The 16,222-nt window shown below is 46.1% G+C and overlaps 1 protein-coding gene across 1 annotated transcript in view; it reads left to right on the forward strand.

Annotated features, from left to right (window-relative positions):
- LOC119383035 (E3 ubiquitin-protein ligase HERC2) overlaps positions 1–16,222 on the forward strand; it is a 111,389-nt gene continuing 95,167 nt past the window's right edge. The window contains exons 1-9 of the mRNA XM_049412394.1: positions 1–198; positions 783–862; positions 989–1,088; positions 2,711–2,872; positions 4,274–4,490; positions 5,632–5,892; positions 14,372–14,557; positions 15,163–15,268; positions 15,447–15,611. Of these exons, the coding sequence (XP_049268351.1) occupies positions 180–198; positions 783–862; positions 989–1,088; positions 2,711–2,872; positions 4,274–4,490; positions 5,632–5,892; positions 14,372–14,557; positions 15,163–15,268; positions 15,447–15,611 (1,296 nt within the window). The 5' untranslated portion in view covers positions 1–179. The remainder of the gene's footprint in view (positions 199–782; positions 863–988; positions 1,089–2,710; positions 2,873–4,273; positions 4,491–5,631; positions 5,893–14,371; positions 14,558–15,162; positions 15,269–15,446; positions 15,612–16,222) is intronic.

Below are 16,222 nucleotides of genomic sequence, written 5' to 3' on the forward strand. Positions count from 1 at the left end.
GGTTTTGCTTGCAAGCCGCAGCAGTGAGAGTGCATGGTAGATGCGCTTTCAGAAGTGTTCGCATTGAAAGCCGTTTTGTCAAATTTCATTGTTTCTGGTGATTTGTGCTGCGTCGGAATCATCCGAATATAAATCATATAGTATGATACGCCCGGAGCTGGAGCGAATAGGACGGCAAGATGGCATCCTTAGCTCCATGTAAGTGAAGCTTTCGGCACAGCTGATTGTCTCGCAGAAATCGATTGGTTTCTACTCGCTTGTCTCAGCGACGTGTTTTTTGCCGAAAGCTAGGCATAATATCGCGTTTCGTATCTTCTGATAGCTCTTTTTTCCGTTGTTTTCACCAGGAAGTAATGAGGTAAACTGATCATTTAATTACAAGTGTGTGCGCTCTCCAACTTAGCAGCCTTGAGCAGGCATCTCTAGCAGGCTGCGCACGATAAAAAGATAAAAGAAATTGCTACGTTTTGGTAAATTTCACGCCGAATGTGTCCGTACGTGTAAACTTAATTTGGGGGTTCTGCCTTGGTTTAGGGTTGAGGAAGTAATTTTGTCCTACGTAAACGAAATATTTACTCGGCGCTGTATCACTATTCCTACGCTTAGTCGCTGACGGCGTCGCTTAAATCTAAAACTGAAAGGTGATTTTCGAGATTGAAGCATCTGTTTACGCATCACAGCGGTCGCGTAGTTACTTGTACAAGATAACTTGTGTTGTTTTCGCTTTTTATGACGCAATGGCTTCTCGACTTAATTGTAATAGTTTTCATTGTTTTCCGTAGTTAACATGCAAAACCAGCCTAGGTTTACGGTCAAGCCAATACAACGCCTGGACAGCAAATGGCTTGCCAGGGATCTTCAGGTAAGATTACATTCCACTCAACATTCTTCATTTATTTCTTTCGGTTTGCAGAAGTGTCGTTCAGGCAATAATGTTAGCATTTCCACCCCTTCCCGTTTTTTTTTTTTTTTTTTGCATTCTGCGCAGTGCATCTTCTCCTATGAGGGACTCGCGCAGTCCTGGAATGAGCTAGTCAAAGATGGTGAACTGCAGGCAGTCACGAGCGATGCACTTTCACAAGGACGAGGTAAGGAGCCATTTTTGTGCCATTCACTCTTGAGTGATAGTACTCCCAGGTTTGTTCATGGCATGTGTGACTAGGTAGATGCATGAAGAAGCTGCAAAATTATGAACTGTAGAGTTTGAAACTTATTATGATTGCACATGGTGTAACAATATTTCTTTACCGACTTTTCTACAACCAAGGTTTGCATACTTTTATCAGCAGGCCCTTTTTGTTGATGTCCATGGCTTAGGATACTTTATGAGCCTCTTTGCATAGCTGTAAGCTTTTCTAACTGCTGGTACCATGTGTTATTGCATCTGGGTGCCTTGACTTATGGTAGCATGCATTTTCCATAGTACTTTTTTGTTGTTGTTGTTGTTAAATGTTGATAGTTCTGGCACAAGCCTCTGATTAGGAAATTCTATTAAGCTTGCAAGTTCGCATACTCTCCTAAAGCTGAATCTGTTCCGGATATTTGGACCTTGGGATCTTCATGAGAGGTCTCTCATTTCACAGCAGCATTCATCATTGCTGCATCCGCCATGGGTTCACATGAAATGCTTGCAGTGTTTGAAGATCCTGAGTGTAAAGCAATGGCAGTCAAACATGTGCATGGGAGCTGCATGTAAGGCATACATGCTCATGTGTCACTGTTCTTATTTCGTGTGCATTGCAGGTGACTTCACATTTTTTTATTGACAGGACCCTGTATTGTTCTTGGCCACGTTTTAGCTTTACTTATTTAGTCTAGCTTTACCAGCGTTTAGATCTAAAGTTGAATGCACTTATGAAACAGTGACTTACCAAATATAGAAGCTTGGTCTGTCGTTGGATTACGGTAGGCTGTGGTGCTTCTTTCTTCATTTTCAAAGCACGTTTGTGTGGAATAAGCCAGTGGCACATATTGGCCAAGGCTATTTAATTGTTGATTGATAAAGAAATGTCCTTGCATTAAAAATGAACAAGATGTCAATAGTGTAAAGAGAGAACATTCTTTACTCTTCCTTCATGATGGGACTCCAAACCAAAAAACTGCCCTGAAATGTGCAATAATGCGGGACGACGTCTTTCTGAAAAATTCAGCTAACATGAAAAATTTGATCTTCATTTGCTCAGATAGCAAGATAGCTTTTTTTTTTTCTGGCAGTAATTGTTCAGAAAGAACTGGGGTGGGGGGTGGGGGGGGGGGAGTATTATAATCCATCATTTTCACTTAAGTGTCCCTTTTCCATATATAGCAACAAGTAAAGAGTTCCAGTCTTCAGACTTTTTGTAGATATCCTTACCTACAATCAGTTTCATTGAAATGTTTCTGAAATTGAGAACTGCAACAAGCTTGGAAGTAATACAAGGGGCCAGAGATCATTCTTTTTTCATTTGTTAGCTAAGGGCTCAAGGCACACTACTTTGAACCTATCAGCTGAAGGCCTTCAGTAGTGAAATTTCCTCTCTACCTGAAGAGTCTTGCTTCCTTTTTTTTGTAAATAGTTTTTTCACATCTTTGTAGCGATTGAAGAGAAGTCGAAGCATGAAGAGTGATTACTTTTATTGTACAGTATACGTGTATTTTGAGTGTTAGCTCTTGCTCTGAGTGCATCTCTTTTCTGTATTTATTTGCTGTTTTTCTTATTCCCATGCTGCAGAACGATCTACCTGGTGCACCTGTGGACCACAGACTGGCAGCCTCGGCTGTCCATGCCCCTCGTGCATTCCACCAGCCGAGAGGGAGGCCTCAGAGCAGGAGAAAAGCTCCGCGGTCACATCCAAGTCACTTATCGATGTATGGGCATGGGGCCCCCAACCCTGTGAGCATGAAATTTTTACTTCTTGATGTGAATTCTTGATACACGTGTATGGATGAAGGGGCCTGCAAAAATTTTTAGAAGGAAGTTATGTAAAAAAAGCAATAAAAGCTTACATCATACGTGTGCGAATGCAGTTCAGTTTGCTTCAGTTTGTTTTCTTTAAAGACTCCCAGATGTGTAGATTACTTGATTGGGGTGATGCAACACATGACAAGTGTAATTATTAAACGATGAGTACATCAATGGAATAAGCCACACTATACAAATTAGTGGAAAATGGTTTGTGGTGCTCTTTGGAAATGACGACGGGCTAGCTGTGTCTGCAGTGGCAGGAGGGAAGCCATTCCAGTCTGTCATGGTTGAAGAAAGAATGTGGCTAAAAATGTTGAGGTATGGGCCCGTGGTCGTGTAAATTGCTACAGATGGCTGGTCCAGTGTGATGTGCGTGATGCAGATACAATATGATGCTTAAAAGATACTGTAAGAAAAATTTCTCGTAAATATATAGCAATTTTTGACAGCAAGAGCACTTAAAGGGGTACTGACACAAAATTTCGCGGCCGAGATAGCCTGCTGGATCGATTCCCGTGTACGTGCGTGTACCATCTGCAAAATATCGACAGCGAATAAAGCTTGGAAGGTATTTTATATGAATTTTGAAGTTCGCGAGCGCGATCCAGCATTATAGGCCGCACCTGGTGCATTGACACCCTCGTAGGTGACCCGAGGTGACCCCCCTACTTCCCCTACGTAATCATTTCAGCCGGTACAAGTTATGATGACGTCGTAGCCGCCATTTCTGTTTTGACGCGCTTCCCGACGAATCGCTCCTCGCCAGCGGGTCAAACCTGAAGTGATTCGCCACGTCGAAAATTCCTTCCATCCCCGCCGCAAGAAAATCGTTGCCATCAGACGACAATGAGCCCGACGACAACAAACCGCGCGGAAATGCGTCACAGTTCTGTGTGCTTACGTGACCGAGCGTTTCACTCGCTAGGTGGTGATAGTTGCACCCGGCGGCTTGTCGTTTTTGAAGCTCTGTCAAACCGAAACTGAGGCTGTGTCGGTAATGAGGAGCTTGTAATTAATTATCTGTCGCGTGCTGCAGCAAACGATGTGCCGTGTTATGACTAACAGGCCCCCAGCAACACATTGCAGCAAAAAAACGCGGGGCGAAAATTTTTGTCAGGACTCCTTTAATATGCTTGATAGATAGCCTTATTAAATTTTTTTTTCCTTCTCCTTTTCTGCCCTCCTCCTCCTAGGGCCTTTCTGTCCTCACTCCCCTCCCCTATACAGAGTAGCATGTAGGCGCCTTTAGGTACGCCGGCAGAATTCTCTGTTTTTCATTAAAGAGTTTTCTCTCTATCTCTCTTATTAAATTTTTGGTGTCTGTTACAGCTGTTGACCAACTGAAAGTGTGCCTCAAGACCTTGGTATGTGAGCAGCACCAGCTCAGCTGGGAAGCAGCTGCGTCCACACTATCCTCAGTGAGGCTGAAGCAGCAGCTGGCCGTGGCCACTCGTTACTACTCTGCACTGGTGCGCCACCGCAAGCCCCCCTTGCCCATCGACTCTTCAGCTTCCCATGTCATTTCTCAAAGCCCCGAAACTCGAAGGTGGGTCTTGAGTCTTCTTCACTGCTGTTGCTTCCATAGTTTATCCCTCTGTAATACGCATTATGATCGACTGTCTATAAATGCGTGAAATTTACTTAATTTGATGTCAATTATCTGGAGACTAAATTTATAGCAAATGGAAGTGTTAAAATAAATTATGGTGTATCTTAAAGCAATTAATTGTAATTACATTGTGATTATATAATTATCGTACAGTCAGTAATGCCATATTTTTTCATAAACCGAATTCAACTACTCACTGATATTACACGTGATAGTTATCTGTGAACAGCGAGCATTCCTTAAAAGGTAAAAAAAAATTTTTTTGAAATTCCTGCCGAAATGCCCACATGCAACATCTCATTAAACGGTACTCCCTTCACCAAAGTGATCATGCGCAGCACAATATTTTAACCAGAAGTGATATAAAGAAACTTTAGGGAACAAGAATGCTTAATTTAGCATTAGTTTGGTGTTTGTGGTCTCTTCCTTGCCAATAGTGCACACAAATGGCAAAAGTAAGTTGCGTCGCCAAACGAGGATGCCGTGTCACAAAGAGTTATTCAGTGCTGCTGTTGTGCTGTTATATAATGAAAAAATTCTTTATTTTGGTACTGCCCCCAAATGAAGCAGCACAATACATACTAGGTGCGGAGGTTGGGGCTAGTTTTTATAGTGTGAACATGAGCAGAACAGCATTAAAAACCAAGAAAAGGGGGCGCACAGGAGAATACACAAGCTTAACAAACAACTTGCCTTGTCTTCTTGTGTGTTTGCTGGTTGTATGTACACTATTCTGTAAACAAACCGTACAATGGAAAATGCATTAGCATGTAGTATTGTATAAGTCAGCAAGGAAGGATTGATTACATTGCTCTTCTTTAATGTGCTGCCGTATCCTTTCATTGATGTGGGGTAATGGTCGGTATAGTGCTACACACTTGTCTCAATGACAAAACATGTCCTGCTTTGACAATCAGGATTGAAGAGTTAAGGAAGATTTGCAGACATAAGATGCAGTCAAGAGGTGCCGTTGGAAATGACTAGGAAAGCCTTTTGTTCAGCAGGCTTGTCCCCTGGTGTTGCTATTGCTGTTGGTGCTGATATATATGACTCATCATGTTTCATGTCGCTCTTGCAGAGCAAAGCTTCCGTCAGAACAACCAATGCAAGCACTGGCTCGTGTGGGCTCCCGAGCAGCTCTCAGCTTTGCCTTCGCCTTCCTGAAAAGGGCATGGCGCTCCGGAGAAGACTCCGAGCTCTGTGGGGAACTTCTGCGGGAGTCACTGGAGGCGTTGCGGGCCATGCCCGAGGCCACTCTTTTCCACCAGGAGGCGGTCTCCTCAGTCTGGCTTGAAGTGGTCGAGCGTGCCGACAAATTCCTGCGCTCCGTTGTGCTTGGGTATGGCATGCCACTTGGAGTTTTACGAGATGCATGTGTGTGTAATAATGTGTAATGCACCTCTTCTCTGTTACGAGGGCTTTGTGTAGCCATTTTGTGCTGTTCAAAACAATGGAAGGTCCGGTGTGCTGGATGTGATATAACCACGAGATAAGTGCTGTTGCCAATCATATACTTGTAAGCAGTATTCACAATTAGGCTTTGCACATGAGCTCTATTTGGGCAATAAAAGATGTCATCTTATCTTTTACCATTCGAAGCTTTTCATTGCACATTTTGCAAACTTTGTATGTATGAATGAATTACAGGGCACGCCTCTTGCCGTTGCAAGGATGCCACTGGTCAAACATGACAGATTAGAAACAGCTCACATACATTTAATTGCCCTTTTGAGACCTGCAAATCGGAACCTATGTGTGTCATTGCGCAAGGTATGTTAATGGGATCCATAAATAAGCTTTTCTGTGTGACTTAGTGAGTACCTAAATACTAAACTCATGGATTTTATCTGCGAAAACGTGCATTCAGCAGTGAATGGTCAGCTGCCATCATGTAGCTAGCTTTTTCAGCTCACATGACCCTCATTGTTTACATTGAGTTAAGAATTCTTAGTTAAAATTTTAAAATGGGCCATCATAATATGGAAATATTAAACTAATTATTCCGTGTCATCGCATGTTGGTAAACACAGCGTGTATTAGCATAGTAACAAAGAGCGTGTGCATTAATTTAAAGAAAAGAACAATAAGCTCAAACGTAGGGTACCGTATTTACTCGAATGTAACGCGAGTTTTTTTCAAAATCTCTCTGAAGTGATTTGGGGGTCCGCGTTATAATTGAAGCACCTCAAATCGTGCCTTGGCAGTGCCGCCCCACTGGTTCCTTAAAATGGCTACGACAAACCTAGCGCTCTTTCAACCTTGTGCTGGCAACATATGCACGCTGGCAACATCGAATGCAATCCAATCCAATCCTATTGTTCGCGACGTGTTTTGCGAAAAGCGTAACGCCGGAGTCGGGCTCTCCCCGGTTTGGCTCAAAACCGGATATGACGTGACCTTAGGGAGGTACTCCCTGCCCTTAGACAAGTACAGTCGAACCCGGGTATATAGAACTCGCCAAAAAACGTTTATTAGTTCGATATATGGCATAATTCGATATAGGCCTGCTATAGAATTTGATGACACAAAGGCACATACCTATAAGAAAAGTACTCCCTACTCTGGAATAAAATAGTCCTGGATTTTCTTCTGTTTCAATGACTTCGCTGCCTGCGACAGCACGTACGCCTCCACGTTGTCCAACGAGTCGGAGCAGCCTTCCATATTCACGCAATAGCGCCGGACCAACACAAGTGCACTAATCACTTCGGAGGATGTAGGCAACGGGCCATCGTCAATTTCCTTATTGCTGTCGCTTTGGCTCGTGGTCGGCACGACGTCTGCAACGTAGTCATCATCTTGTAGCTGGCCCATGATGGCGACATCATCGTCCGCACTGACGAACTCGTCGAATGTCGATCCGTACGTGGCGGCGACGTCAGACTTCTCACCGCGCTCGACTCGATTTATGATTTCGAGTTTCGCGCCGAACGGCAAAGTCTGCCTCTTTGCAGAAGCCATGACGACAGCGCGCCAAGAAAGTTCACAGAGCGCTAACAGGCAACATCACCAGCACGGACCACGCTGAATGAGGACTCGAGGAAAAGAGGCAGCAGCAGGCACGCAAGCGTAAAGAAAAAATGGCGCTCACTTGTACCGCCTCCGCGCCTCGGAGAAAGCACGACGGCCTCTGATTGGCTGTAAGCGCTGCAAGCAGGCCAGGATCATTTTTTGCAGGGGGGTGTTCGCCTGTGCACAGCCGGGCCTAAACCACTTTTTCTAGGGTGGCGCCGGCAGTTTTCCACGCCACCGCGAGGGAAAGCCAACTTGCTGGGGCACTTTTGAGGCACATGGAGTTTGATATATCGGTTGTCGTTGCTATTTTCGTTCGATATAACGGTAACTTTTGCTGTATATTCTCAATGTAAATATACCGTGTTTAGAAATTGTTCGATATACGGGATAATTTGATATAAACGGGTTCGATATAGTCGGGCTCGACTGTACTACTGTAGCTAGGGAATGATCCGACGATTCCTCGGCCTTGTCCCAAGACTTTGCCGTCAAATACAAATGCAGCCCGTTAAAGCTACCGAACCTATTGGCCCTAGTGGCGCAGCGGTTAACATGTCGTGCTCGAAAGTGCGAGGCCGTTGGTTCAAACCTCGCTGCTGTCTCGTTTTTTTTGTTTTTTTTTCCCCCCGGCAGCGTATTGTTTGGTGTTGCATTAGTCTGTTACCAGACTGAGAAGCGCGAAGCGGCTCGTGGGTTACGTGCGCCCCAGTGACACTGGCACACCACGGACGCTGGCACGGACGGGCGCCTGCCCCGAAGGCAGGCGCGCGGGCTAAACAGCGCGTGGCCGCGACAGCGGCCAGTAGTGCATGACGGAGACCCTGCCAACCGGCCATTGAGCGTTAGCGAAATGGCTGCACTTGCGAAGTGAGGGCGAAGCCACGATTAGTTTTCTGCGCCCGAAGGGCGCAGAGGGCCTTCACTGAGCAACAGGAAAATATCAAGAACGAACACAGCTGCGTATTTGTAGATTTTCTTGCGGCATTGTAATCCTAGGCACGGCATGGAGACACGTCAATGACACTGCGCGATGGCACCTCCATAATGGTGAAAATGGCTCTAGGGAGGAACTTCATCAAGCGCGTAACATACTAGGCACTTCGTGGCGACACGGAGAAAACTGGGGAAAATTCGAAACCTGCTTAGGGAAAAAACAGCAAGCAGACGTCATAGCATTAGGTCACGTGGCAGTGACGTCATCTATTGTTCACGGTGGGAGCCGGACTGCGGCGATACGCATGTGTTTTGCGGGTGGTTCGTTTCCTTTGTGCTTCCGCGACTTTGGCTCGAGCAAATGGCAGCGCGACGAGTTTAGTACGATGCCCGCTTTAAGAGAAGTGCAATACTGATGGCTGAGGAAATCGGGAACTCAGCCGCGGCTCGACGGCTAGATGTGGCGGAATCTGCTATCCGTGGGTGGAGGCTCCAGCGTGAAGCGCTCTTCAAGAGTGAACCCGGCCGAAAAGGCTTCCGTGGACATCGTTGTGGCCGTCACACAGAACTCGAAAAAAAAAGTGGCGGAGGTTGTGATTGAGCAGTGAAATCGTCTATTGGGGGTCAACTTTGAGCTGATTCAGTGGAAAGCCCCAGACGTAGCTCGAGAGATGGGGATCCCGCGGTAGAACTTTAAGGCTTCACGTGGATGGGCACAAAAGTTCATGCGAAGAAATGGATTTTCCCTCCGGCGAACAACGTCGATAAGGCAGAAGCTACCAGCAGATTGTGAAGCGAAGCTAGTGGAGTTTCAGCGATATGTGCTCGACCTGCGCCGCTCGTCGCAAATGCCGTTGGGGCACATTGGCAACGCGGACCAGACTCCCGTTTTCTTGGACATGCCTATGTCAAGGAGTGTCAGCGAAACAGGTGCCCCCCAAGTTCGCATAAGGACAACAGGCAATGAGAAGACGCGGCTAACAGTGATGCTAGCCTGCTTGGCGGATGGGCGCAAATTGCCACCATACATCATTTTCCGGCGCAAAACCATCCCGAAGGAGCTGTTCCCCAGGGATGTGATTGTCCGCTTCCAAGAAAAAGGTTGGATGGACACTCCGCTTATGCTTGATTGGGTCAAGACCACGGTGTAAGAAAAATAATTTAGGTGTGGACACTCCGCCCGACGGCGCATCCACATAATGTTCGCCTCTTTCCTCCTCTCGGCCCCCATGTCGCAGCGCCTCCCACGCAACCACGGCCGGCGCATGTACTATAGAAGACGAGCTGCGTGCGTAGCGTCCGTAACGGCGTTGCGCACGTGAGAAGTCAGCGAGCAGAAAGACTGCTCACGCGCTCTAAGCAAGACGCTGCGCTTTTACGTACGCAACGCTGTTAGAGACGCGTTCGCCGCACGTCGCATTTTTCGGTCGCGAGCACGGTCGCGAGAAACGCGGTATGCGTTCCTTGCTCTAGTTGCTAGCGTGCACGGTTAAAAAAAAGTGCAATGAGGTGAAAAAAAAAATGAAGAAAAACGCGCGTTCGCCTCGTCGCAATAGGTTTCTTAAGCCCGCATGTCGCAGCGCCCCCCACGAAACTGCGGCCGGCGCATGTATTAAAGGCGAACATTATCTGGACGCGCTCTCCTTCGCGGCGGGCGGAGAGTGTCCACACCTAAATTATTTTTCTTACACCGTGGTCAAGACTGTGTGGTGCCGACGGCCGGGTGCGCTCCTCCACCCCGCCTCCATCCTAGTTCTCGACTCATTTCGCGGTCACCTGACGCCCGAAGTGAAGAAGCTGATGCGCAAAACTCAGACGCAGCTCGCTGTTATTCCCAGAGGTATGACGTCCATGCTGCAGCCATTAGATGTCTGCCTGAACAAACCATTTAAGGATAGAATGCGGCAGCTATACGGAGAATGGATGTGAGAAGATCAGGCTTTGACACCTACGGGTAGGATAAAGCGACCTAGCGCCGCGAAGATTGCCGAGTGGGTGTCCGCCGCTTGGTACGGCCTGCCGCACGACATGATAGTTCGTGCATTTAAAAAGTGCTGTATATCGAACTATATGGATGGCACGGAGGATGACCTCATCTGGGAGGAAGAAAGCGACAAAAAGGGCTCGACCACCGGCGATGATGGTGATGAAAGCGACGAATGAACAAAGCTCACTTTATATTTAGAAACTGGAATGTCTTTGCCACTACCATGTGCAGAAAATAAAGGTACTTTTTTCCCCCCGCTTTACTCGCGTTACATTCGTGTTCTTTTTTTTTTTTTCGGCACTGAAAAGTCACCCCTCGCGTTACAATCGTGGTCGCGTTACCTTCAAGTAAATACGGTATTTTGTTCTCTAGATTTCTCTACATTCTCTTTAGCATGGCTGATTATCAGCCTTATTTCATATTAACTAATTAATAATTCAGCCATTACATATGCCTTTCTTAGCATTGATGTGTTTGGTGTAATACTGAGTACCACAGTAAAAATGTGACACTTCTCAATAGGCAAAATTTGCAGCATTGGGCACTTTGAAAGGTGTGAAATTCTCTACACTAATAGTTCAGAAGACAAAATCTGAGAATGCAATAAGCAGTCAACATAATTCCTTTGAACACACTACTTCACTGCTGCTCATATCCTCGTCAAAATCATTGGATATTTGTTTATTTATTTCAAACTATGTTACAGGTCTCATGGGGAGCATTGAGTAAGGGGGGGCGATACACAAAATGTACGTATACAGCATAGACCGCTTATTACATAAGTTGCCAGAGTCGCAAATATCCGCACTGTAAGCAGTACCGCACTATAACCAAAACAATATTTCTGAAAGGCCGCGCATGTGCAAAACATGACCAACAGGCAGCCGTGCAATTCAGACAATCGAGGCATGTGACTGGGACGCAAGTTTGCATCTGTTTAAATTTGAAAATGTTAAACGGTAGGCGTCCGTGGACCTGTGGGGCCGACATAAGGAATGCAGAAAAAAAAAGTGCGCCGCAACTGAAAGTCACCGACTAACTTTTCGAACCTCCTCGTTTATGCGAACTTCGCCATGGTACCACACTGCGCAGACACTACATACGTCACACGGAAACTGAAATTTCCGCACGCTTACGATTTTTGGGTGCGTGCACCATGTCAAAAACACTGGCGACCATGAACCACGACTTGAGTGTTGCACACGCACGCCCTCGTTTTCATTGAACATGTAAGTCACCCCTTCTAAATGCAACAACTGCAAAATGTTTCGTTAACTCAGCACCAAAGTGCAACTGTGATAGTCCGTGGCCGCTACCGATGAGGCAGCTAGCGCTCATTAGGCCTAGTGTGTAGGTTGCTACTTAATTGGCATGCCGTCGCGAGAAGCTTGCCCAAGACAACACAGAGATCGGGCGTAGAAGTGATCGCACTCACTATCTAAACCGAGGGCAGCACACGTGACATGAAGTTTTGGTTCGCGGTCGGGAGAACAGCTGCAGCAACTATCCTGAAAAAGTCTTCCAAGCTTGTAAGTCTGCCTGTTGGTGGCAAATGGGAAAGCTCGAACGTGTCTCGAAGCGTTGTCACTTGAGAGTAAATCGAGTTCGCACGTGCGATATCTGCCCTCTACGATGACGCAACTATTTTCCCGACAGAAAACCGGAGACAAACAGCGGTAACGCACACTTGACGTGGGCGTGGGCGCCCGTTCGTAGCACAGCGCGCATGACAAGCGGCCAAAGAAAAGGGGGCAAAGGCTTTTCCGTCGCCTAAGCAACCGCTCCCCCTCTTCACACCACACAACCGCGCCGAGTTGTCCCCCCCCCCCTCCACCTTTTTTTTTTCTCCACCTGCTCCTTGTTTGTTCGTTCCGTGTCCCTGCCCCCTTTGTAACGCTGTCGTCGCTCTCTCTACGGCCGGCGTATCTCCACTGAGAAGTGCACTCACTCCCTCGCTTCTCTGAGAATTTTCCGGCAGCCACATTATGACCGGTCTTTCATCTCGGGGGGACTGCACAATAAGCGGTATGCGTATGCATGGAGTTCTATGGGAGGGTAAACGGGAGTCAGAAAAAAACCGCATTATAGCCGGTTCTGCATTGTAAGCGGTTACGTTATAAATAGTCTGAGCTGTATATATATACCAAATTGGAAAACAGTTGCAAAACAATAAAATTAAAAAGACAACGTTGCAGTCCAAACTTCACGAAGGATATAAGTAATGGAAGAGCAAACGAAACTGCACGTTTCTTGCACACAAGAAAAGGAACGGCAACAGAGGCACATTCATCACGGACATAGTTATAATAATCATAGAACACGAACTCAATTCACAAAAATATGTTGACAGTGCAGTTATAAAAATAGCAAAAATGAAAAATAAGTACTATACATGCTTAAATGTATATATATATATATATATACAGTAGAACCCCGCTGATACGTTTTTGAAGGGACCGTAGGAAATAAACGTAAGAGACGGGAAACGTAAGAGCCGAAAAACAGGAAAAACGGCAAAATATTTAGTGGTACAGAATTTTATTTCAATTCTTACGAGCAGCACGAAAATTGGCGCGCTCAGCCGCGATCTAGTCGATGGATAGAAACGCGGAGCTTGGGACGGCCTCATCCACAGAAATGTAATCAACGTATGTGATTTTTTTAACACCAACAGCTGTAGGCATGAAAGTACTAAGCACACGCAATCACGACCGGCGCGGCGAGTCCGACCGCGAACCGCACGCACGACCATGCGAGCTCCAACCAGCTCGAACTCCTCCCGTTCTCCGACAAATAACGATGATGATGAGTCTACGCCAACGCGATGGCAGAAGTGAATGCCAATCTCGAAGGCCTTGCTTTCGCAAGCAATTACGTCATACACGCCATGTTTGTGCAATACAAATCTCAGAGGCTATGCTTTTGTCAATAGTAAATGCCAATCTCGAAGGCCTTGCTTTCGCGAGCAGTTACGTCATAGACGCCATCTTTGCAATTCGAATCTCGAAGGCCATGCTTTTGTTTGCATCAATTGAAAGATTCTGTTGCTTGCCCCTCTCATGCGGCTAATATTACGGTCAAACGAGGCCAAGCTGCGTGAAAATGCACCATGGCCGCTCTCTTTGGTAGTCACTCGGTCGGCTCCGGGCGCACTTCGCGACGTATCATACGGGAATGGTCCGACAGTTACGATGTAACAGCGGGGTTCCCAATACATTGTATCCTATGGGAGCTATGCCGGGACCGGCGGAAAGCGACGTAACAGCCGGGAAAACGCAGCAGTGAGGAACGTAACAGCGGGGTTCTACTGTGTATATATATATATATACATATTCAATTTGATATCAACTGAAGGTATATTGAAAGCAAAAGAAAGTTAGTAAAAAAACAGCAAATTTTCTATAACAGTTTCTATAACGGCTGCACTGACTTGGCGTTCCACAAACTATGTACTGCCAAAAAGCCCTCTGATCAGCCCCTTGCTTTTCTCGGAACCTCGCTGTGTTGAGGTCTCTCATGACCACAATGCGCACTCTCCTCAACAGATTGACAACTCCGTCAGCTCAATGCGCTCTGCAAGTTCTCGATTCCTTGGAGCCAGTCCTTGCAAGCCTTTTTTAACATCTCGCAGAGGAACCGATGTTAAATATTTCTCCGTTGTGACTGTCTGTGTGTATGCGGTGAACACTGATGTATGTGCGCGTATTACTTGTTCCCTCTTTCCTCCTCGCTATCTCTATTCTTTTTTCTCCCCTTCCCCCTCCCCCCGTGTAGGGCAGCAAACCGGGTACAACCTGGTTATCCTCCCTGCCTTTCCTTCGCTTTTATCTCTTCTCTTATTGATGGATGTTTCAGCCATGTGACCGTATCGTGCCTAATGCAGAGACATCAATGTTGGTGTTGGGCAGCACTCGCGTGGCTGCAGCCAGGTGCCGGTGCCTGACCAGCAGCTGGCACTGTCACTGCTGCTGGAGCTGTGCATTCAGCAGGGCACACTGGGTCGGCTGCTCAGCGGTGTCCTTTTGCTCTTGCAGCTGTGGGACAGTGGGAAGTACGAGCTGGACAACAGGTGATCAACAGTCTTTGATAGGTAAACAGCCGAAGATCTAGATAACGACTGTCGTGGACTGTGGGGCTTTGTCAGTGGTTACACTTCAAGTAAACAAGACTTTAATACCACATAGTTGGCTACAGTAATCCAAGGGAATATTAACCTAGGAGAAAGGAGTGCACTCCCCACCATCAAAAGTAAAAGAATGGATACATGCAGAGCCATGCATACTGGCAGTCTCCCTGTGAACACATTTGCCACAAGCTGTTCATTGGTGTTGAATGAAGTATTTGCCCAAAGATTGCGTTGACTACACAGCCGTGACAATGTGACATTGTGCTCGGCATGTACATGACAATGTGCTACTGATTTATTTAGCTTATTGCTTCGTTTTTTATTGTACCGAAGATTTCAGTACTTTCTGCTGTGAGCATTGTTCGCTTTGTTCCTTGCTGTCATCACTAATAATAATGAACTAGTTACATAATTATTGAATACGGCGACATTCACCTCATTCATTTTTAACACTATGTGCGTGCAGGTTCAGTAGCTCGATCAAGAAAGCAATGTCCAGCTGGATTTCGGTTACGTTTCTCTTTAATGTTTCACATGCTTCATTTCAGGACTGTTTCTCATGGCACCAGCGTGCCCCTGGTGACACTGTTGCAACGATTCCAAAGCATTAGCTGCTCTAGGCCAAAGCAGGTGGAAAAGTGCTCGTATGAAAATGTAAGTCACTCAAGCCCATTGTGTTTTGTCAATGGAGCTATCAGCCAGCTTATTCTCCTGTGATAAATCTGTGAAGTGACAATTGGTGACTGCAAAGCACTAGTTTGGTAATAAATATTCAGCATGGGTGGCAGTGCAAGTGTTTGTTAATTTAGCTCACTGCATTGATATCTTCCAGGGTGACATTCCTTTGGTGAACCCAACAGACGTCTTTCTCAGCCTCCTGACATTGCCGGATGATGACTCACTCTCAGTTGACCTCCAGCAGTGTGCTGTGGTCATCATGTGCCATCTGGACAGGCTCGCTAGTCCTTACTTGCCTCAAGTTTCACGCCTGAGCCCTGTAAGTTGTGTGCTTTCCTTGTTTTGGAATTGATTGATTGATTGATTTATTGATTGATTGATTGATGGATCGATCGATCGATCGATCGAGTGAGTGAGTGAGTGAGTGAATTTTATGAGACTGTGTAAGTGCTGCATTTATTGAAATGGTAATCGGTAGAGCTGTGCGAATAGCAAAATTTTGGGTGCGAAGCGAATTCGAATATTGAAGTGTGAGTGCGAATCGAATCGAATATTTTTCGAATATTTCTTGAATGTTTCTAGAATATTTTTCGGATACTTCGAAGCGAAATTGCAGAAAAAAAAGTTAGAGAGGATTTCTAAGCATATTCTTATGAGATAGCAACATGAAAGTGTTTCTTTTCGCTAGGTTGATGAAGCACTGGCGGGGTGGTGTTTCGTAGTTGTCTTATCAAGAATGAGGCAATGTAGAGGCCGAATTCTATTTATGTACATGATTTGGTGCAACCAAAGTGTTGCCGACAACACTTTACACGTGATAGGCAAAGATGCCATTTCCTCAGCTTCTCCTCCTCTTTCAACTTCTGAGGAAGCCCAACTGATGTGGCGGGCAAGGGCGTGCTCTATTCAAGTCCGGAGTTCCAGTTCTGC

The sequence above is a fragment of the Rhipicephalus sanguineus genome, chromosome 2, assembly GCF_013339695.2.
Source record: "Rhipicephalus sanguineus isolate Rsan-2018 chromosome 2, BIME_Rsan_1.4, whole genome shotgun sequence".
Lineage (NCBI taxonomy): Eukaryota > Metazoa > Arthropoda > Arachnida > Ixodida > Ixodidae > Rhipicephalus > Rhipicephalus sanguineus.